At 40.1% G+C, this 25,415-nt stretch overlaps 1 protein-coding gene across 1 annotated transcript; it reads right to left on the bottom strand.

The window, feature by feature from the left end:
* On the bottom strand, window positions 1-25,188 carry LOC135195370 (uncharacterized). The gene is made up of 9 exons (XM_064221631.1): window positions 25,155-25,188; window positions 22,755-22,807; window positions 21,286-21,475; window positions 18,472-18,680; window positions 17,484-17,564; window positions 17,055-17,211; window positions 1,290-1,342; window positions 938-1,130; window positions 1-763 (listed from the first exon to the last, which is right to left on the bottom strand). Exons 2-9 carry the CDS (start codon window positions 22,804-22,806, stop codon window positions 547-549), a joined length of 1,152 nt encoding a protein of 383 aa, XP_064077701.1. The 5' UTR covers window position 22,807; window positions 25,155-25,188; the 3' UTR covers window positions 1-546.
* Window positions 25,189-25,415: the final 227 nt, after the last annotated feature.

The following is a 25,415-nucleotide window of genomic DNA, read 5'->3' as shown; positions in this document are numbered from 1 at the left end:
TACTTTTCATTTGCCTTTATTATTGGTTATTAACAGGGAGGTCATAAAACCAAAAAATATTTTCTTGTAAAATAGTGCGTATTGACAAATTTGCGACCCTTACAAATTAAAACAAAGACTAATTCGGGCGAAAATTAGTTAAAATAAGAGAAAGAAATAATGCAGACAATTATTGTAAAATATAAAACAAAGAGAGAAGAGCCTTTAAAGATAAACATAAACTAAGCTCAGATCCAGTGACAAACCTTCGGAAATACTCGCTGAGTGATTCTGCCTAGTACAGGAGGTATTCTGGTGTCCAGGAACTTAAGCAGTTCCAGGAACCAAAGCACTTCCAAGATCCCCTGTAGTCCCAGGAAACCAAGCAGTTCCAGGAACCAAAGCAGTTCCATAACCCAGTCAGTTCCAGGAACCCAAGGAGTTCCATGACCCAAACCGCTCGATTAAACCAACGAGTTCCAGGAACCCACGCAGTTCCAGGATCCAGGAAGTTCCAAGAACCCAAGCAGTTCCAGGAAATCAGGCAGTTCCAGCCAATCCTGGCCCTTAGCCACAGGCTGGTGGGAAGGGGAATCCGTTGATGGAGCAGTAGTAGGACAAGGAGTAGGTTGTTGAGGAGTTGATGGAAGTCGACGTGATGGTGTAAGTACTGGAACTGGTTGTCCAGACGGTGAGGGCGATTCGACCCTGTCGATCCGTGGAGTCCAGTGCCCTGCCCTCGGACGACAGTGGGTCCTCGAAGGTGCTGTCTAGCAGTGTTTTGCTGGAAAAGGAGGGAAAATGTTGCCAATGAAGTCAAATGAATGAATATAGAATAAAAGAGAGACCTATCGAACAGAAGTAGAAATAAATCTGAGAAAAATCGGAAAGAGGACTATTAAAAAGATGAAAAAAGATATACAGGTACACAGACATGTAAAGGATTCTGTCCACTCACTCATCACCGGCGAGAGAGTCATCCTCAGGGCCCAGTCGCACGGACTCTCGTCGACGGATCCTCCTCTTCTGGCACGGGGTGGTAGTCACGGAAAAGGCGCAGGTGTAGGGCTGCACGGAGGTGATCGTCGTCAGGGTGATGGCAGTGCGGGTGGAGTAAGCAGCCACAATCCGGGCGTCGTTGGCGTCCCGCCCTGCAGATGTTTCATATATTTGTCAGTAAAAGTCAACATACAAATCAGTATAAAATGCTGGTAGCAAGGCAGTTGTCAATGTATCACAAAAAAAGTAAAATATAAGTATGCAAATATTTGTCAGACGATGATGTTAGGAACAATATCAGTGAGACTCACCAAGGCAGACTGTCCCTAGAAGGACGAAGACCACAAAAGCCAGGAACTTCATTCTGAAAACAGATTCAGGATATATATATATATATATATATATATATATATATATATATATATATATATATATATACACACATATATATAGTGTTAAGCAGATTCTATTCCTCACTAAGAAATTGATTATCATATCTGATGATTCAGACGGTTCTCTTTGCCAAAAAATGCTCTCTTTCTGTCCTGCAGTTTTTGATTCGTTTTACTAATCGTAAGTTGCAATCGGGTCTTGTTTTTCTTTGACATATTTCCACCCACTGCAATGGACGTTCGTCTTATCGGCAGACATGTCTGAACATTTTGTAGAAGTCACAGCAGTCTCCTGCTGCCATCAGGCGCTTCCCGATATTAATGCGCTCGCAAGAGAGGCTAGATTTCTTCTTCTTCTTGTCCAAGGGCAACGAAAGAGCGTAGCTGCGCTGTACCAAGTCTATCAACAGTGCGAAACTAATGACGCAGATATCCCGGAAGAGTATCAGATTCCGAAACTCGCCCTTATTCCTAAGTGGAGATGAATATTCTACTGTTAATGAACATTCTGTTTCAGTAACTACTGTATATAATATATGTTTGGAATGCCTTGAAGACATGTTTCTAGAGCACTGCCATGTGAACATTACCAGACCGGGCTGAGAGAAATCTCACCTTCATGTGTCAACAATTGCTCAGTAATGTTCAAGTGAAAATGCCCACCAACTGGAGTGCAAATGTATTTAAAAAATCCAAATACATAACGCTTCGAAACTGTATGTGGATTTCTTAAATATATTGTTTTCCAATGAGTGTATTTTTTGTGTGGTTTGAACAATTAATACTGATATGTTATCACAATATTCATCAGTATAGTACTGGAATATTTCCAGGTTGGCTAGTCCTCGAGTTCCTCTTTACCTGAAGGGCTCGTTTGGCCACAAGTCCGGTCTGATGTAGATGTCACTTACAAAGGAAAAGTAGAAACTTTGTTGCGGGTGTCGGGTGGTAGGGAAAATTCCCGCCTAGAAAAAACTGGAAAACGAGTGTGGCTGGAAAGGGCGGCCATACAAGAAGACTTCCTGGAACTGTATGCCTTCAAGAAATCAATCATTAGAGATAAGGATACTGGTGACTATTAGCTGATTTTTGAAATTTAGGTTGTCAAGCCAAGCACTGGGGCACTCTTGGCCATTCGCCGCTTAAGATGGCGAGAAGAAGAGTTGGAGTGGTTGGGCAGCAAGAAAAAGAGATAGAGAAAATTAAAATAATAGAATGCAAGATCTAAAGGTGGCACTGAGGAAAGCCCAACTGAGAGGCACCAGTTAGAGGCGAAGAAAGGAAGCGGGAATGGAAGCAAAGTCAAAGTCCACAGAGTGGTTGCGTCTAGGGGCTGGAAGGACGCTATAAACACCCTGTAGTAACGCCCACGGTGCACCATGTGAAGAGCACTGACGCCTTTCTACTCCCTACCAATACAATAATGATGATAATGATAATGTAATGATATTGTTGAGGATGAAATATTCACTTCTAAGAGAAAGATAAGCCGACACTGTACATGCGTCGGACGACGAGGTCTCAAACAGGAATAATGAATTGTCCCAAGTCAGATAAGGTAATGCGAAATGTGCCTATATAATCGAACACCAGCGCGCACCTGTGGTAAACATTGATGAACTCGTAGCAAAGAAGACGATGTTCCCTCATCTGATGCGGCTTTTATACCTTGCTGTGAGTAATATACCTACGAAAGAGGACTAAATCAGTGTGTTAGGGAAAGGAGCCTTAGATGCTTCCTGGTGCTTCAATTCGATCATCATAAAAGCTTCACAAATATTCGCCTGGAATGTCAGACAGTGAGGACACCGTTTGACACCCTTTTGTTGAAAGGAAAGAATATCAAACGCAGAAGAACTATTGAAAATGTAAAGAATATAAAGGAAATGGCATACATGGCGAACCGGGAAACTCCTTTTCTCATTTGAACGGTGGTTATACGATCATGACTATAATTAGAAACGCTATGAACTGACATTAAGGAAAATCCTTTCGCTTATCGTCAGTCGTCGATTGCTGTCTCACGAAGTTCATTCTTTGCTTTACGCTCGTGTTAGTTCCATCTCCCGTTCTCAACGCAAAATATGATACCCATTGCATCAGAGTCAGACGTAATTTGATTTTCGACTTTGCACGATGCCCCAGTTTACCTTGACCTAAAAGGTTTTTCTCCGATTTCATTGATATGATGCCCAATTTAACGTTGCCAAAGGATTTAAATCCGAATATGTTGAAAAGTAGTTTTCCTTTCCTAGCATGCTGTTCTCCGGTGTGGATGTCTGCTTCTGCCAGAAATCGATCTCTTTTTAGATAGAGTGGTTGGTGGTGGTAGATTTCTGTTTCCTATATATATGAAGTGCAATACGAAAAACCACATAGCAAGCGAATATCCGGCACTTGCACAGAACCAGTACAAAAAGAGGCATGATTCAGTAGCAAAAGCCCTCCACTGGAGCCTGTGCAAGAAACACCAGCTACCTTGCAGTAATAAGTGGTACGAACACCAACCTGAAAGAGTGATAGAAAACGATCAGGCAAAGATCCTCTGGGACTAAGGTATCAGAACAGATAGGGTGATATGTGCAAATAGACCAGACGTGACGTTGATTGACAAAATCAAGAAGAAAGTATCACTCATTGATGTCGCAATACCATGGGACACCAGAGTTGAAGAGAAAGAGAGGGAAAAAATGGATAAGTATCAAGATCTGAAAATAGAAATAAGAAGGATATGGGATATGCCAGTGGAATCATAGGAACACTAGGCACGATACCAAGATCCCTGAAAAGGAATCTGGAAAAACTAGAGGCTGAAGTAGCTCCAGGACTCATGCAGAAGAGTGTGATCCTAGAAACGGCGCACATAGTAAGAAGAGTGATGGACTCCTAAGGAGGCAGGATGCAACCCGGAACCCCACACTATAAATACCACCCAGTCGAATTGGAGGACTGTGATAGAGGGAAAAAAAATAATAGCTTACCAGTGACATGATTTCGTACTATAAGCATTCCTTTAATGGGGAATACTGTAATGACTGAATTCTGGACGGAACTTGATGCTGCCTGCGACTTTTTTTTTTATCGGCAAATATCAAAAAGACGTCATCCAGTGTTGTAAAGTAATGTTCATAAGGCATCCTTTATTGGAAGAGTTGATAGTATCAACACCAAAAGCTTTCCATCTTACTTAGTACTATTAAGGAAAAGTTCTTTCTTTGACGGGTGTATGTGTGTGTTTTTTTTTCTTCTTTGCAACAACGGTCATTGTGATTTAGTTTATCGTCGTAAGAAATGAAGTTTGGTTATTTTCCACAAATGCTATTTCAACGGGAACTTCTGCCACATATTTTAGTTCCTCAAGAAGTGCGCGCCACTTAGTTCCCATCCTCTTTCTGTTGCGCTTCGTCCCTCTTCTTCTTCTTCTTCTTCTTTTTCTCTGCAGAATGTCACGAGATCTTCTAAGGGGCAATGCTACCAAGCCATAAGCTTCTGACTTGAAGCGTTAGTTTTTCACTGCTTGCAAGCGTCATATTCCGCTTTTATGATTGAAGTTAATTATCGATTTAATTACTTACCGTCTGTTGAAATATGACGAGGAAAGGAGTTACTAAAGAGAACTTCAATTAAATAAATACAAGAGAAATGAAGGGATTAATGGGTCACCTCTTCTTTTATGAAAATGGGTCGTACCTGTTGGACAGACGATGAAAAAAAGGCCACTACTCTTTCAGGACTAGATAAGGATACCGAGACGGATATAGCTGATCAAATCCAACATCCAAAGAATACCATATGTATTCTTTGGATATTGCCTAAATCAAGCTTGTCCTTAGCTACGAAAACAGCTTCAAAAGATTCAAGAAGCCGTCGAAAAAAAGCTCGACATTAAGGATACGAATGTATTCAAACAAGGGGCCTTTATGCGCGAGAGACGTCTGAGCTCCATAAAGTAATGACGCAGGATGTATGAGGAAGTTCGACGTGCTGCTAAAGAGGATTCTATATATATATAGATATATGGCTGATATCTTTTGGAAGATTATGATGATCATTCAGTCTTCTCCCAAGCCCCCAAAGTCATATTTCTAGACTCTGACAAATGATTTGTATATTCTTAAATGAAAGGTAAGATTTGGAGTACGGAAAGGTTAGAGAAGATGGATATCTAAGGAAGAGGAAGCCAAAGGGGAAGGATGAGGATGTGAAGAACCTTTAAATTTCGTCTACAATGTTCCGTGACAGACTTAGTATACAAAGCTGTGCAAAATGTCTTCCATACAATTCACCCCTTTACTGTAAAAGGCAACATGACTATTGTTTTTCTTTTCATCGATGCCATTGCTCTCAGGAGAATGGAATGGTGTAGAAAATGTTAGGTAAAAGGCACCAAGCGCTGGGGCCTATGAGGTCATTCAACAGTGAAAGGGAAACTGAGAGTAATAAAGGTTTGAAGGTGTCGCAGGAGGAAAAATAACAGCAGTTGTTAGGAAAAGATGAGAAGTCAGATGTAAGAAAGAATATGAACCGAGGTACAGTAAAAGGAATGAAAAGGGCTGTAGCCAAGGGCCGAAGGGACGTCGCAACGAACCTAAAGTAATGCCTACAGTGAACAGTGAACCTAGAATACCATTCACGGTAATTTAAACTGTTGGAAAAAAAGTTAATTATATCTTAGTTTAACCAGACCACTGAGCTGATTAACAGCACTCCTAGGGCTGGCCCGAAGGATTAGAGATTCTTACGTGGCTAGGAACATATTGGTTACCCAGCCACGGGACCTAAAGGTTATTGTGGGATCCGAACCACCTTATATCGAGAAATGAATTTCTTATCACCAGAAACGAATTCCTCTGATTCCACGTTGGTAGAGCGGGGAATCGAACACAGGACTACCGAATCGGTAGGCGAAAACGTAACCCACTCGTCTAACGAGGAACCCGTCGGTACTTTAACCTGAGCATCAGTTGAAATGGGATTTGTGGAAAATAACCTGAAATGACGTCCTACGACGATAAACTACATGACGGCAGTTGGTAGAAACACACTCGTCAACGAAAGGAAAATCTTTCCATGATGGTACTGAGCAAGATGTGGTGTTTGGTGATGATGTCATCACATCATCCAATACAGGAATCCTTATGATCAATTCTTGACAGTACTGGTTGATGTATTTTTAATATTTGCTGATAAAAAAAAGAAAAAAAAAAAAAAAAAAAAAAAAAAAGTCGTAGGCAGCATTAACCTTCGTCCAATACTCGGGTATTATGTCGTAATAATACCCTTGAGCGGGAGCTAATAGTCAGAAATCATGCCACGGATATCATACTCTTGAACACGTCTGGATTTATAAATCTTTTGACTATGTGTCTTGGACATCCTATGAATGAAATGGGAGACTATCGTTACCGAGCGATGTGAACTTTGGCCCATGCAAAGTCGAAATCAAATTACGTTTGGTTCTGATACAATGGTAGTCATATTTTGCGCTGGAGAAAGCGAAATGGAGCTACCACGAGCGCAAAGCAATGAGTGAACTTAGCTAATGAGGCAGCCGTCGACGGCTGACTGTAAGCGACACGACTTTCCTGAGTGTCAATTCCTGGCGTTTCCTTCCAATTCCTGTAGGTGCAATAATCCATTAGGAAATACGGAAGGAGTTTCCTGGTTCGCTATTCCTTCAGAATATTCTGTACATTTCCACTATTATTTTTTTTAGTCTATCGATATTCTTTTCTTTTAACCAAAGAGCGTCAAACTTGGTCAACATCGTCTGGCATTCCTAGAGAATATTTGTGATTTTTTATTTAATTTTTTTTTTTGTAATAACGATCGGATTAAAAGTAGTAGGAAGAAAACAGGTAATCTTGGGCACCTTTCCCTAAGACAATAAGACGGTCTTCTTCCACGGGTATATGACTCGTGAGTCAAAACGGTCCACCAACCGAATATAAAAGCCGCATCAAACGACAGAACCTCGTCTTCTTTGTTACGAGTTTATTCATGCTTACCACAGGTGCGCGCTGGTGTTCGAATTTTAGGCGAATTGCGTATTCCTTAACTGACGGTTACGGGCTGCTCTTGAGCAAGAGCCCGTGTTGGCATAAGGTCAGCTTCATCTAAAACAACAACGTAACTGACGGGACTTGAAACAATTCGCTACACTTGTTTGAGACGCGTCATCTGAAAGATATCAAGTGACGGAGTATTTTTCCCTTTGAAGTGAATATTTCATCTTCAACAATACCATTACAGTATCATTATCATTATCATTATACCAGTGGGAAGTAGAAAGGCGTCAGTGCACTTCACATGGGGCACTGCTGGCGTTACTACGGGGTGTTTATGGCGTCCTTCCAGCCCCTAGACGCAACCAAACTGTAGCCTTTGACTTTGCCTTCCATTCCAGCTTCGTTTCTTCGCCTCTAACTGGTGCCTCTCAGTTGGCCTTTCCCCAGTTCCATTTTTAGATCCTTCCATTCTATTATTTTTATCTTTTCTATCTTGTTTTCTTGCTGTCCAACAACTTCTTTTCACCCTCATAAGCGGCGAATGGCTGAAAGTGCCCCAGTGCTTGCCCTGACAGTCTAAATTTCATAAATCCGCTAATCGTCACCATTATCTTTATCTCTAATGATTGATTTCTTCAAGGCATACACTTACTGGAAGTCTGGTTCTACGGACCCCCTTTCCATGCACACTCGTTTTCCAGTTTTTCTTGGCGGGAAGTCCTGAGGGAATTTTGATTACCATCCGACACTCCCGACAATGTTTCTACACTTTTCCTTTCTAAGTGATATCTAGTACATCAAACCGGCCTTATGGGAGTACAAGGCCTTGTGGTGAAGTGGAAAAAAGTTAAGTATATCTTAGTTTTACCAGACCACTGAGCTGATCAACAGCTCTCCTAGGGCTGGCCCGAAGGATTAGATATTTTTACGTGGCTAGGAACCAATTGGTCACCTAGCAACGGGACCTACAGCTTATTGTGGGATCCGAACTACACCAATCGAGAAATGAATTTCTATCACTAGAAATAAATTCCTCTGATTCGCGTTGGCCGCGCCGGGATTCGAACTTCGGACCACCGGATTGGCAGCCGAGCGCGAAAACCACTCGTCCAGCGAGGAACTGTGGTGAAGTGGAACTCGAGGATGAACCAGTCTAGATATAGTCCAGCACTATACTGACGTAATTAGAAGTACGAAGCGATTTTGACTGATTTGAGTATCTTTAAATTTCAAAACATCGTGACATCATCTTCGTCCTCACCAACGGCCATCGCTGCATCTTAAAATACAATGCAGTGAAAGGTATCTAGGAAAGAGTATTTTCCACCTAGGCCTAATGAGGCCTGTCATTTCCTAGACGCCATCGTCAACCCACTACTTAGCTCAGATACTGAGATACTCGAATGCATATTGGTACACCAGACTTTTGAAGGCTTCACTATCGGACCCTGTCAATCAACCGTTAACTAGCCAATTTCGAATTCCCCAGCCGCAGTCGTATTTACCGGAACAATTTTAGCTCTTGTGGCTTGTTCATTCAAGCACAAGGCCCTCCGGAATACGATGAGTGTACGTACACTTCATTCCAGAACATCTGCTCCTCGCCTGAACATTATGATAACATCCGTGTCAAACTAATAACTAAGGAAAAAAATTGGAGAACAAATGTATGAAAGATACTGTATGTTGATTTCTTAAATATATTTGTTCTTCTGTTGGTGGGTTTCGCGTGCTCTGGGAGTAAGCCTACAACCTACTTTGTCGTTGTTGTGGGGGTAGGATAGGTCTACGGAAGAGCCTAAAAAGGTCTGAAATAGGTGTTCCGCTCAGAGTTAAAGATATTGGAATTTTAGGAAAGAATATTTATGATTTAGTTATTAGAATAAACATGTAAAAGTTAAATAATGTGCACGTTAAACAGTACAGAAAAATTATTTCTAATAAATATAGCGTATTTATTTTAATTTTCGTTTGTGAAACAAGGCTCTATTTGACCATAGATTCTAGTGCCTTTCAATTTCCGTTAAACGGTAGGAATATAATGTTTACGACTCATGCTTGAGGAGGGGAAACTCTTGCACGCATCTCGAGTCAGCTGGAGGTCGGATCACGCCTTGTTTCCCCTGAACATTCATCAGCACTTGTTGGTGTACGAAGGTGAACTTTCTAGGACCCTGGTTTACTCCTGTTTATGTGGCAGTGATCTAGAAACATCTCTCCAAGGCATTCCAAACGTACTATAGTGCGTCTGATGTCTAGGCCAGTCCCTTACGACGCTCCTGATCGGCTGTTGATAAGCCAGTCACAGGGCTGGATGCTCTCACTCTCTCTCGAGAGTTCACATAGGCAGGATGTATGTTCCACCTCTCCTGAGGAATATGGCTTTTAAAAGTATCCCTCAGGAGAGGTGGAACATACATTCTGCCTATGTGAACTCTCTCAAGAGATTGAGGGTTTCCAGCCCTGTGATTGGCTTATCAACAGCCAATTAGGAGCGTCGTAAAGGACTAGCCTAGGCATTCAGATGCACGGTTGATGTGAATCTACTATATCTACACCGGTCACTGTAATAGAATATTCATAATGGCAGATTATTCATCGCTGCTTAGGAATGAAGGAGAGATTCGGAATCTGATGCCGTTTCGGGACATCTGCGTCATTAGTTTCACGCTGCTAATAGACTTGGTACAGCGCAGCTACGCTTTTTCGTTGACCCTGGACAAGAAGAAGAAGAAGAAGAAATCCAGCCTCTCTTGAGAGCTCAATATGCCATCGAAATCCAAGACCCCATCATGCAACTTTCGATAGATAAAATGAATGAAATAAAAAACCACTAGACAGGAGAGAGCATCTTTTGACAAGCGGATTCATCTAATCCCCAGGCTCATAAAGAGACGAGTGATAGCTTAATGAGTATTTATACGATTGAGAATTATGCTTTACTAGTGTTTGTAGCGTCCTTCACTTCGTTCATTCTCCGAAGTTAGGATACCCATTTCAGGAATTTAGAATATCGACCAGACAATTTAACTTTATATAAATATATATATATATATATATATATATATATATATATATATATATATATATAATATGTATATGATATATATATATATATATATATATATATATATATATATATATATACTATATATATATTGATGATATATACATACATGTTTACACTCACACAAACATCCACACACTGAACGTTGCAACCTTCTGTGGCCCTGTTCACAAAAGGAAGCGCTCGAAATATATGATTGCAACCTTCAAATAGTGTTTCATGGGCCTTTTATCTTTATATATATATATATATATATATATATATATATATATATATATATATATATATATATAGTATGTATGTATATATATATACTTATATATATACATACATATATAATATATATATATATATATATATATATATATATATATATATATATATATATATATATTAGCTGAAGCCACTGGGAAAATTTAAAAAGAAAAGACAGAGTGCCAAGTACTTTCGTGTTTTTAACACATCTTCGGGGCACAAAGTAACACAATACATTAAAACTAGTGAGCAAGAAAGCTCTCAAAAACACAAAGTGAAGAAGAAAAAAACCAAAAAACAATTGTATCTAAGATACTGTATGTTGATTTTATGTATTGTATTACTTTATGCCCACAAGATGTTTTAAATACACGAAAGTACTTGACACTCTGTCTTTTCATTTTTAAATTTTCCCAGTGGTTTCAGCTAATAAACAAAATCACGTGTTTACTTTTGTGAATTCTTAGTATATTATATATATATATATGATATATATAATATATATATATATTATTAGATAATATGTATGTAGTAGTTTTTATAAAGTTTTCGAATCTGAGGGTTGTAAAGCTGCGTTAATTTTTTAGTCTCAGAATTGCTGAGACTAAATTTATTATGAAGTTTCTTCAAGTAGTTGCTTACTTAACTTTAATTAAATCTGCTTTCAGAATGAAGTCCCTCTGGCTTTAGTGGTCTTCGCCCTTCTGGGGACAGTCTGCCTTGGTGAGTCTCACTGATGTTCTGAAAATCATGGTCTGACAAACATTTGTATACTGGTTTTTATACACATATTTCTTAAGTGATTCATTGTCAACTGCTTTGCTACCAACATTTCATGCTGGTTTGTATGTTTACTTTCATTGATATATATTATATTATAATATATACTATAAAAAAAATTATATATATAATCATTATATATACATACAACACACACATCAGCACACACACACACACACACACCACCAACATATATATGACATTATATATAAATATATATATATATATATAATTATATCTATATATACTATATATCTATATATACTATATACATACATACACACACACAGACACACACACACACACACACACACATATATATATATATATATATATATATATATATATATATATATTATATATATATACAAATGTTCCTAAAATTAGCATTTCATCCCACAGTTCTCCAACAAAATGTCTGACATCATGCTTTGTCTCACAGCAGGCAAGCTTATAGCCTAGTAATTTCTACGATTATTATTTGTATAATGAAACCTATAAACCCAATTATAGAGTTTATTATCTGCATGAAACGTTTGTGGGAATAAATCTAAGCCTACTGGGATCCAAAGAACTAGCAATCCTTTAAGGCCTGTTATATCCTAGGTATCATCACCTTCGTAAGATATACAACCCCAGGTTTACACTGTTATGATCTCTGCGAACATTCTAAGCCCAGTTTCCATACTCAGTATTAATCAAGGGTCTTCGCAGCGGCCCTTCAGCCCCTAGCTGTAGCCTCTTTCATTCCTTTTACTGTACCTCCGTTCACATTCTCTTTCTTCCATTTAACTTGCCACCCTCCCTAACAAGTGTTTCATAGTCCAACTGCCAGGTCTTCCTCCTGTTAGGCCTTTCACGATATTTCCCTTTCAGCACTGAACGACCTCATAGGTCCCAGTGCTCGGCCTTTGACCTAGATTCTATATCCTGATTCCATATGTATACTGTGATCATCTCCCTGCCACTCCTGCAGGAAGGGACGCCAACGACGCCCGGATCGTGGCTGCTTACTCCACCCGCACTGCCATCACCCTGACGACGATCACCTCCGTGCAGCCCTACACCTGCGCCTTTTCCGTAACTACCACCCCATGCCAGGGGAGGAGGATCCGTCGACGTGAGTCCCTAGGACTATTCCCTGAGGATGACAATCTCGCCAGGTATGAGTGAGTGGACAATAGTCCTTTATGTACCTGCCTACCTTCATGCCTATCTCTTGTGTGTACTGAACATCAAGGTTTTTTTCAAGTCAGTTTTACGAGGATTTGTTAATGTCACCCTAGAGAACAACTTCTTATGGTAGCCTTTCCAGTATGGTAGCCTAGTCATATTTGTCCGGCAGCTCTGTCGATGTCCTAAAATGAAACAAATTGGTGCCATACCATTTATTAAGCTACCTATATGAAAAGGCTATTGGTCTAATATTTACTACTATATACACTGCAGTTAAACTGGCAATAGAAAAATTTGGGGCCTCCTATTAATTAAAGATGACATTTTGATTAGGTGTTATTTAACTTCCCTGGCAACATTCTCCCATTTTTCTTCTTTTCCAGCAAAACACTGCTGGACAGCACGTTCGAGGACCCACTGTCGTCTGAAGGCAGGGCGCTGGATTCCGCGAATCGTCAGGGCCGAATCGCCCTCACCGTCTGGACAACCAGTTCCAGCACGTACACCATCACCTCGACTTCCACCAACTTCGCGACCACTTACTCCTTGTCATACTACTGCTCCATCAACGGATTCCCCTTCCCACCTGCCTGTGGCTAAGGGCCAGGATTGTCTGGAATTACTTGGTTTCCAGGAACTGCTTGGGTTCTTGGAGCTGGTTGGGTTCCAGGAACTTGTTGGGTTCATGGAAATGCTTGTGTTCCAGGGTGCCAAAATGTCGCTTCTGCTAGGCAGAATCACACCGAGAGCATTCACAAATCTTTGTTGACGGATCTGTGCCTGGTTTAATTTTTTCATAGCTCCTCTCTTTTTGGATCTCTTACACAAAGTTTTCCGCTTTAATTTAACCTGAATTATTTATTATTTTAACTTGTAAGTAAGGGTCGCAATTTTGTAAATACGCACTATTTTATAAGAAAATGGGTTTTGATTTTATGACCTACTGGTAATAACCAATAATAAAGGGAAATTACGAGTAGTAAGTGCATTAATAATCAGTTTATTATTTATCATGGTATCGACATACTGAAAGAGAGAAAATGATAAAAAAGAATAACATGTTATTACATAAGGTCATCAAACTTACAAAAAAAACGAATTTTTCTGATTTTCTCAGAATTCTCATTCCTGTCCTGTTTTCATGTCATTTTTGAAGGGACATGAACACAGTAAGGTTGCATCACATTGATGGATGCTGAAATCTTGTTCAGGTATCCTTGTCTCTATATCCACCTTCATGGCACTTGATCAGATATTTAGAACAGAAGCAGACAGCTCTGAACATTCCATGGTACTTGCTTGAAGAAATGGTCTTACCTAGTACACCAGAATCATGAAAAAGACAATTTTTAGGACTTCAAAGATCCTACGCCAATACAATATTCCGCAAAATGTCCATCTTTGGTCGTTGTTTATTTATGGCGATGAGCTTTTACAAAAATTTCTTTTTTCTCAGAATAGTTGTTCAAGAAGAGGAGAGTTGGTTTTCAACACAAGTGTAATACAAGTCCATTGAAGCAGGGGGATGCCTGGGTGAACAATGACAATATGGTGAGGCTGAGTGTTTCGTCTTCTCTGCCTACGTGAACAAGGTTTTCACACATCACAGTAGTTAGAACTCTGTCTGAAGCAATTATAACAAATCAGGCACCTTTTAATCAGAAACTCATATCAGACTCACATGACAGAAGAAAGCACATGTTATAAAACTGAGAAATCAACGCTCAGACCTCTTCTTCATCTAATTTAAGCCAACCCTATGCTAGCATAGGCTCTTGTTCAAGTACAGACTGTTAAGTGATCTGCTGTTTGTAATGTCACCCAGCACCAAAAAAGCAGTTCTGCTTTATCACATCATGTTATACAGCCTAGCCTTTAAGGTGCTTATTGTCCCTGTAACAAAAGTGTCTCAAAGAATCTTTGGCCAGACATGACTAGTTTTCACTCCTTATAACGAGAAGCTACAATTAACTCATCCACATTGTATATGAAGCCCGGCTATGTCGGTTACTCTATGGTACCCTGGAAAAGAAATTTTGGCATATTACTATTCTGCACAGATACACAACTACAAGCTTTATAAAGACCAACTAGTGCAAAGAACTAAAACTGTACACAATGACAGAAGATTTTGCAGCTTTTAATCTCTGAAATTATCTCAATCTGTACATACATAATGTACAGACAGCTTCTCTTGACATATTGCTTTCCCTTCACAGATGTGACACATCAATTTAACAACAACAGGTGGAAGCAGGAGACACAAAACTATGACTTAGAACATTGAAGAAATGTTAACACAGTGAAGAAAAAGAGTATAACTCCAAAGTTTTGATTTAATCAAATTTAGGCTGTTAAGTCCAACCTAAGGTAGTGGATAGAATGAGTTGGAGTTGTTGGAAGCAATAAAAACAGATGCAGGAATAAAGCAGATGAAGCACAGGGATCCAAACTTGGAACTGGGAGAAAACTCCACTGTTGCCAAAAAGAAATAAAAGTTAGAAAAGTTGGGAAGCGAGCGTGAGGAAAGGCAGCAGGAAAGAAAGTAAAGTACAAAGCTAGAAAGTAGATGCTGCTACGTGCCAAGGGCCGTTTTAAACTCCCTTTGGTGTTGGCTACATTGCACAGCATGAGGTGTACTGATAGTACTACCCCTACAGGGATAACCCCAAAGAAAATACCACACTCCTAGCTCCCTCTCCATATGGTTCTGTTAGCCAACTTGTAACCAATTTTTAGGTTAATCTGCTTTCTCTCAGGCATGTTTTAACAAAATCACTGTCGTCTCCATGCTAACTAAGATCAGCATGGATGGTGGAACTGATGGAAACGGACTAGCCATATTACTTTTAGAGGCGATAGTTTTTTAAAACTGGCTATCTGACAGAAGTGAAACATCAAGACCAGAGTTCCTTATGACAGACACACTTCATAAGGAATCATAGATCAGTCATTCACCAAGAATAGCAATCTTAAAGACGATGTAGCCCTGACTTTGTACATGAATGGTGGATCTCATTCCTACATTCACTTAGGTAAAGAAATTTAAGAAATTCTTGATGAGAATCAAACACAACCACACTTCAAACAGTGAACCATGCGAGGTCCACTGACGGCACTATCCCCCTTTGGGACCTCTTTCAGGAAAAACAGCTCTTTCCAGGAAAATAGATGAGACAATATTCTATAAGTGTACTGTTAATTATGAGGCTTGGGATACTAGTCACTGCAATTTAAATTACTGGAGTGGACACTGAGCAACCAGTCGGAAATAAGACATGGATGGACAGGGTAAAGTTTCTCTGTTCCCTTCAATGCTTTCAAAGGTATTCGAACTTATGATACTTCCGGTGGAATCATTGTATCTTTAAGCTTAATATTATCCATCACTGAAATTCCCTCCGTGATAAGTAGGTAAAATGAAGACTAATCCTCTATTATTTTCGAGAAAATAATCTCTTGCTGTGAGGGTCTTAAAAATAAAGTCAAAGAGAGAAATGCAATAGGTTTTCTTATGGATTTACAGGCAACTTACTTTATCTATTTGAAAAACCTGCAAGACACCAAGACAGAAAAATCATAGGATGATCCACTTTACTTGCAGGATCTTCCCTGTAAACAAGTACTAGAGAAGATTGCAGTTTCATAGGACTTCGCAAAGCAATCATTCGAACGGCCCCATTCGTGGGTCAGTGTTTGAAAAAACAGACTCGGTCTGATTCGATGTGCACCTGGGAACAAGTGCCGCTGATCCAGAATATGATTAATATTCGGAAACAGCTCCTCTATAAGTTTTGCTAGAACTAGAATCTATATATGGACATCATATGTTCCTTTATGATGTAAATTACAATCTCAGAGCTTTGCCTTTTTGTCTTTGTGCTGATTTCGACTCTCTACTGACATGCCATTCTTGATTCCTCTCTCGAATTACATATTCTCTCATTCTTGGACACCTGCAAACTACATGAAAATACGAGGAGGAAATGGAAAATCGCTGGAGACATTAGTGCTGAGCCCAGATGACAACCAACCTTATTAAATAGAGTTTGCGCCTTTTCTTGAAATTCGCCCGCGCAGTAACCTGTGATGCTTAACAAATGAAGAGGGGGCATGTGCAAATGATGCCAAATGTTCCAAGATGGAAGTGAAGAGACGCAAAAAAAATGTTAGAAGGGACAGAATGATTACAGAAACCAACCCTTTTTCAGGAGAGTTAAGCAAGTTAGGTATGTGAGAATCAAGACGAAATCTGTGTAAGTGGACTATGCTCTGAATACACTTGGGATAGGAGAGGCGAAAGGATAAGAGCAGCAGAAATAGAATTAACATATGATAAAAAAGATTAGCATTGTTGAGAGAATAAAAAAGAAAGATTACTGTCAGGCAGGTCGTCACCTGACATAAATGCCAGGGAACAGCAACAGAGTTTCACAATTAACAACAGAGAAATCTGGAGAGGAATATATGAAGAAGTGGAGTTTCGCTAAGCTTGACTGACTTAGACGATGCTGCTTTGTGCCAGTATGACCCTTGTCATAGTTGTGGTAAGATGCTGAAAGGGATGTAGGCCCTTTATGGATCTCTGGACTTTGTTATACAACAAAGATAAGATTCGCCAAGACTACTAAGAGAGCAATTTGTTTATTTTCAATATTTTTTTAGAGTAAACTTTTTTATTCACCTAGAAATATGGTAACACAAGCACTGGTTCAGATCAAGGTAGTTTTCTTGCTCGTCCAAACCCTGCTTATTCTAACAATAAGTACACTAGTTTATACGAAGACAAGTGTAACTTATAGGTTTACCTGACCAGTCATGACTGACCCATACAACTGAACGTGTGGATACATCTGGGTACATTAGAGCTTTCAGTATACTTGTGCAGGTACACTTGCTCAGGTAGACCTGTACAGATATACTTGTTCAGGTAGACTGGTACACTCACTTATGTAGACCTGTACAGCCATACTTCTTCAGGTAGACCTACCTGGTACACTTGCTCAGAAACACCTGTGTAGATATACTTGCTCAGGTAGACCTGTCTGGTACACTTGCAAGGGTACACCTGTGCAAATACACTTATTCAGGTAGACCTGCCTGGTACACTTGCTCAGGTAGACCTGTGCACATATACTTGCTCAGGCAGACCTGCCGGGGACACTTGCTCAAGTAGACCTGTACAGATATACTTGCTCAGGTAGACCTTCCAAGTGGCAGATCTGCCAGGTATACTTGTTCAGGTATATTCACACAGGCATCTGCAGACAAATCACGCCCTGTATAGAGGGTATTGCTAAGCAAGGTAACTCGCCATGTATAAATTGCAAGGTATATAATTAGGATATCACTCTGGATCACTGTCAAGAAAATCATAACTGTTCTTCTAAAAAACAATATTTTTTTATAGTCATGACCGACTTCCATTTACTGGGTACAAGATAAGCTTAAGGAATGATTTCAAATACCAAGACCCGTACCTGAAAGGACTGTAGAAAGAGAGTGAGGGGGTTAATATCCTCTTGCCCTGGGTTATTCCGTAGGTAAGGAAACAAAAACAAACCTTCCTGTAAAATAGTGTGTATTTACATATTTGCGACCCTATTTACAGATTACAACAATAAATAATTTCAATGAAATTTGAGAAAAGGAAAAGGGAAATAAATAAGGTAAAGAAAGAAATCAGAAAAAAAAGAAAAAAAAAAAGAGACATAGTAGATGATCCATGGATGCTAGTAGCTGGAACTGGTCGACAAAGGCGACACCTGGCGTCCGGGAATCAAATCAATTCAGGGCATTTCTGGGCATTAGCGACAGGCAGGTGGGTATGGGAATCCGCTGATGGAGCAGTAGTAGGACAAGGAGTAAGTGGTCGATGAGTTGATGGAGGTCGACGTGATGGTGTAGGTTGAGGAGCTGGTTGTCCAGACGGTGAGGGCAATTCGACCCTGTCGATGAGCGGAGCCCAGATCCCTGCCCTCCGGCTCCAGCGGGTCCTCGAAGGTGCTTTCCAGTAGGGTTTCGCTGGAAAAGAAGAAGAAGAAGGGGAGAATGATGTGCAGTGAAATAAATGACAGACAATATGAATGGAAGGTGTAGCTTCCACAGTAGCCCAGATTATGGTCCCACCTTAGGAGGCTTTTAATGCTTTTAATTTGCTATTTAGGTTCTTCCATTAACGTTCATATAAAAACTTAGAAAAAAAAATGGCTGATAACTCGTACTATACTACCACACTCAAACGTTTAGATAGACACACTTTTACTCTTTCAAAATGCCAACTCTTTCAAAATTGCCATTCCAGAGTTTGTCTGAAGGCAAAACAATCAAACCTTTGTACTTTGACTTCAGCATTGCAACCTTCGCCTCTTTACGAGGGTGCTGAAGAGGGCCGGATGGACATGTTTCGTCAGAGATCTACGAGATTGGACATATTCTATTTTGCGTCCCTTTTCACTGATGCAAACCGCCTGATTCCTGGTAACCTTATAAATGGACGTTGGTGGTTTAATGTCGCCCCCAGGGACTGATTTGAATTTACGAAATTTAGGCTGTCAAATCAAGCATGAAGACACTTTCGGCCAATCAGCACTCAAGAGAGAGAGAGAGAGAGAGAGAGAGAGAGAGAGAGAGAGAGAGAGAGAGAGAGAGAGAGAGAGAGTTAAAGTGGTTGGACAATACGATACAAATATCCAGATAATAACGAAAAATGAAATTACAAGGATCTAAAGTTGGAATTGAGGGAAAACTCCACGGTTGCACTCAAATGTAATAGTTAAAGAGATCAGACAGCAAGGTTGAGGAAAGGATGCGGGGATTATTATTATTATTATTATTATTATTATTATTATTATTATTATTATTATTACAGATGACACCGGCATGAAATTCGAGCTTCCAAAGAATATGTGTTCATTGAAAGAAGTATCAGAAGGTAATAGGAAAAATAGAAAGACGAGATAAGTTATTATAAAAAAAATTAACATATTAATGAATAAATAGATAAAAATGAAAGTAAATGGAGGTAAAGTGAAAGGCAGCAAATTCGGTGCAGTTAGGGTCAAAAGGGACGCTACAATGACTACAGTGCACCACTTGATGTGCACTAGCGGCACTAACCCCATAAAAGGTCATCTTATTATTGACTTCGATTCGTAGAGCTGTCGTGAGTCTTACTTAAGATTAAGAAACTTTTCGAGAACTTTGAAAAGAAACTTAATTTTTCATGTGCCTATTAAAGAAAATGTGCCCTGCGATATAACAAAATACTAGAAATGTAACGAACAGAGTAAGATAACAAGAGGAAAGTTATCTAATAATGGAAGTGGTATTAGACACCAAAGTCTTGTGACATGAGAGAAAATTAGGGTAATAATTAGAAAAGTGAGAGAGTCCAATTTATGCAGTTAACGTGTATATATGTGTGCGTATGTATACTTTATACGTGTGTGTGTATGTACGTGTTATATTTGTGCGTGTGTGTTAGAGAGAGAGAGAAACAGTATCTTCTGCATCATTTGGGGACACAGCAACTATTGTCATCTTTGTAGTAAGAGAGAGAGAGAGAGAGAGAGAGAGAGAGAGAGAGAGAGAGAGAGAGAGAGAGAGATGATTGAATAAGCTACTAAAACAGGCGTCACGACACCTAGGTTATTGACACCGTAATAAAATAAAAAAGGAAATTAAAAGATAGATTAATAAATAACTTTAAAAGTAGTTGCATATGACAAATATCTAAACGCACACACACACGCACACACACACACACACACACACACACACACACACACATATATATATATATATATATATATACATATGATTATGCAGTGCATATACATATATATTGTATGATCATATCTATTCACATATTCTATCTATACATACAAAGATGCTCAACTGCTCCATATTACAGTCCTAACCGAGAACTGTAGCGAGGACAAAATGTCGTTCCCTGTCGCGTCCCCAGGACAGGAACCTATGTCTCAGATTCCCAAGGCTGGGACATTCGACCAGCAAATGTCTCACAGTCAAAGTTACGATACAGTCATCGCAAAGAACCCACGAGTGAGTCTTGAAAGTCCAATCCTTAATCTGCACAACGCCGTTTCTTGTCTCCTTGGCATACAGGGACATGCCCAAGGAGACGCTGATGACGTAATGCTAAGCATTTTTATTTTTCTGAAAAAGGCAACTGTTGAGGTGATGGCTTTGTCTGTCCGTCAGCCCTTTTTCTGTCCGCCCGCAGATCTTAAAAACTCCTGAGGCTAGAGGGTTGCAAATGGGTACGCTGATCATCCACCCTCCAACCATCAAACATGCCAAATTGCAGCCCTCTAGCCTCAGAGGTTTTTATCTCATTTAAGGTTAAAGTTAGCTCGAATCGTACGTCCGACAACGATATGGTCAGGATACCACCGGGCTGTGGTTAGTTTCACGGGCAGCGGTGGCCTTGATAATACGATGTACAGATAACTTTATTTCTTCACTTTTCTGACCCACTGAGAGAGAGAGAGAGAGAGAGAGAGAGAGAGAGAGAGAGAGAGAGAGAGAGAGAGAGAGAGAGAGAGAGAGAGAGAGCGTGAGAGAGAGCAGGAAGGACCTCAAGAAGCAAGAACTGTCCACTCACTCATCCGAGGCAGCGTCCTCGTTGACGGTCTGAGCCAGGGGCTTCTGCCGGCGGAGTCTCCTCTTCAGGCAGGCGTTGCTCTGGGCCTTCAGGTAGCAGGTGTAGGGCTGCGTCGACGTGATCGTTGTCAGGGTGATGGCCGTGCGGGTCGAGTAAGCAGCCACGATCCGCGCGTCGTTGGCGTCACGACCTGTGGACGTTTCGTGGAAAAAAAGTCAAGTATATCTTCCTTCACCCAAACCACTGAGCAGATTAAAGTTCTCCCAGGGCTGGCACGAAGGATTAGATATTTTTTACGTAGCTACGAACCAATTGGTTACCTAGCAATGGGACCTACAGCTTATGGTGGGATCCGAACCACATCGAGAAATGAATTTCTATCACCAGAAATAAATTACTCTGATTCCTTGTTGGCAGAGCGGGAATCGAACATGGACTCTGAGATCGGTAGTCGAGCACTTTACCGACTCGTCCAACGAGGAACTACGTTTATTGGAGATGATTGGGATTGGAATGGAGTCTAAGTTGGGTTACTGTTTATTGAAAAGGGGTCTCGATGCTTGGCTATGTTTGATAGGGATAACTGGGGTTGAATTGGGTCTTGAAGCTCTGTTATGGTTGACTGAGATAAGGGTTGAACTGGGGTCTCGAAGCTCGGCAATGTTTCACAGAGGTAATAGGGTTGAAATTGCGTTTCGAAACGTTTGATCGAGATAATAAGGGTCGAATCTGAGTCTCGAAGCTCGGTTATGGTTGATGGAAGATGATTAGGATTGAGAAGGAGTTTCGAAACTCGAGATAATAGGGGATGACATTGTGTCTCGAAGCTCAGCTGTTTGGAAGAGATCATTGTGCCTATATGCCTGGTTGCGGTTGATCGAGAAAACAGAATTGGAACCGGGTCTTGAAACTCTGCTATGTTTGATTGGGATAGTAGGGGGGTTGGAATTGTGTCTCTCGAAGCTGCTCCGTTTTGGTTGATCGAGATAACAGGATTGCAACTGGGTCTCGAAACTCGGCTATATCTGATTGAAAAAGCTTCTCGAAGCTCGGTTAAGGTTGATCGAGATAACGCTTTTGAAATTTGACCTCGAAGTTTCGTTGTGTTTGATAGAGATAGAAGGGTCTTCAAGTTCGGCGATGGTTGATGGAGATAATGGGGGTTGAGATTGGTTCTCGAAGTTCGAGTACGTTTCATAGAAAGATAACTGGGATTGAGTAGCGGTCTCGATAGTTGACTACGTTTGATCGGGGTAATATTTGTTAAAATCAAACATGAGAATAACGTTTTATTAAGACAATAAGGGTTGAAATATGTTATCAAGGCTCTGGTGCGTTCGATCTACGTGATAAGGTTGAAATTGCACCTGGAAAGCCAAATCACTGGAAAAAGTAAAGAAATTTTAGCTATATAACAAGGATCTAAAATACTAGGTCATAAAAGCAAATGATTACAACCAGAGACCCACCTTCACAAATTGTCCCAAGAAGGACGAAGACGGCTATTGCTAAGCACTTCATTCTGAAATTAGATCGAAGAAATATAAAACAATACAGTACAACAATAAAGAGACTATATATTAATATATATAATTAGTAATATATATAATATATATATATATATACCGACATAAATATATATATATATATATATATATATAAATATATATATATATATATATATATATATATATATATCATACAGTACACACAAAGAGACTACTATATATATCTATATATATGTTTGTATCATATATATATATATATTATAATATATATATCTATCTATATATTAGTGAATTAAAGCCCCGTAAAATGTTCCTTAAATATGACTTATATTAAAAGTCGAGCCTATTCAGCATTAATAATTTTGTCGTCAATACAGGTGTAGCTTCAAACTCCACGACATGTAAATTCAGGTAATCTTGAGAATATAGATTTGTAATTGGTCTTGCTGTCGACTTTAGCCTTTCCTTTTTACGCTGCAACGTTCTGTTATGCAATTCTGATACTCTTTGCAGGGTTAACGTTTCTTGCGTATTCTTCTACTGCGTGCAGACTTCTGATAGTGGGGTACTTGCTTTATGGTAAAGTTGTGAACTCACTTGATTCTTAAACTCGGTTTTTTTTCACGATGATATCTATCGTACACTGGAAGTTCTGGAAGTTCTGGATTATTCCTGAACGGTGATGAATATATTACCAATGACCTGGCATACATAAGCAGGTTTGGGATGACTAGAACAAGACTTTTCTCTGATGAATCCAATGTGCTTGTTAGCAAACTGGACTCGGAGAAGGGATTCCTGTACTGCAAAACTTATATGTGGCGGGGGAGGTTCTTGCTTTGTGATGGAAATATGATTCCGTGTATTGGATCTGACCTTTTGACCTTTTCCAGGCATGCATCCATCCATATAATAATGACTTATGCAGCCGTGGTCTAATTAGAACCACGGAAATCAACAGACCACTGGAGCGAACTGGACCCGGGTGGTATACTTTACCAAAATCATGTTGAGTACTTTTCATAAGCCGTATCTTATCAATCATATCTAATGAAAAGGGCATTGAGGGATTAACAGCGAGTTGTGTACTTAAGGTTGGATCTTTACAGTCCCATAAGAAATATTTACCTCTCGAACGAACTTGACATCATCCATGGCGCCATCCGTTACCCTGACTAACCTATTCATTTCTGTCTTAAAATAAGCTGATTGTGTCTCTCGTAAAGTACTGGAATTTCCTACGATCACCAGCAATGAGCTCCAACCTGTCTTCGCTCTTCTATCCGGACGTGGCTACGTGCACAACAGCTACAACCTTCTGAATCATGAACAATATGTCAGGGTTGTTTAGACTTCTATGACTGATAAACACACAAACCCACCATGTGGTAGAGGTGTAAGAATACTACCACCGTAGGTCCTACGTGTCGTAAAAGGCGACTAAAAGGACAGCTGCTGCCTTGCAGTCTTACTTTTTTAAGTAAAAGGCTAGGCCCTCCGCCAATAACTGTGAAGCTGCTGTCTTGCAGTCTTACTTTTTAGAAAAAGGCTAGGCCCGTTGTCAATAACTGTGGAAACTGCTGCCTTGTAGGTGTACTTTTTAGTCAAGGGCGAGGCCCATCGCCAAAAACTGTGCTTGATGGCAGCAAGGGCATGCGGTCGTAAAAACACCTTTGCCAAATAATAAACCATGCCTGATGTTGTAAGGAAAGGTGCATCAGGCAACCGACCCCTTAGCGTAGGGATAACTGTGGGAAACAAGACTGATGAACACATAAACACGACATTCCCTGCTGGGTGTTAACTGATGGTGATGCCCAAATGATTGAAACGACTTGGTCGTTCTAATTCCGCTGTAGCTGGAGAGACGCCAAGGGCATGGGTTTATGGGTGAACTGCAGCAGAGGTGGCTGGCTATGTCATTTCTTCGAAAACAAGAAAAAAAATTGTAGAAATATTATTGAAAGGGGTTTGGAGACACACCAAGGGCAAAGGTTTATGGGCGAACTGCAGCGGAGATGACTGGCTGTGTCATATAAATAAAATACTTAGAAATATTATTAAAAGGGACTATCGGTTCGAGGCGTCCACTGAAGGGCTTTAACGAAAAAAATGTGGAAGAAAGAGTTGTATAGGAAGGAATGATTATTACAAAATAAGCAACATTATTTGGGTGACCTTATTACAACCCCCTCTTATGTGGACAGTTATGACGATGCTGATAATGATCGCAAAGCCGATAATGAAGCATTCACTTCATATGGGAGAGTTCGTCGTCACAGCCGTGCCTCTTTAGTACAAGTTCCCTTGATCTAAGAAAGGTGAAATTCGCTTATACAAGAAACAAACACCAGCGCACACCTGGAATTTGCATGCAGGATGAAACCGTGGTAAAGAAGACGGTCTTACGTCGACTGACGTCGCTTATATACTTCGCTGGCAGGGTGGGGGTAATTGTGTGTTATACTTATTCGAAAGGAATTTCCTTCTATTGGGGAAAACAGCCTCAAAAAGGCAGCCGCCAACGCCGGTGATTTGAACTCGGTAACTTTTTAAATTTGAACTCGATAACTTTCTAAATTTGAACTCAATAACTCTCAGATTTTTACGAATGTTCGCTCT

The sequence above is a fragment of the Macrobrachium nipponense genome, chromosome 16, assembly GCF_015104395.2.
Source record: "Macrobrachium nipponense isolate FS-2020 chromosome 16, ASM1510439v2, whole genome shotgun sequence".
In the NCBI taxonomy this organism is placed as follows: Eukaryota; Metazoa; Arthropoda; class Malacostraca; order Decapoda; family Palaemonidae; genus Macrobrachium; species Macrobrachium nipponense.
This window is presented reverse-complemented; position numbering and strand designations above follow the sequence as displayed.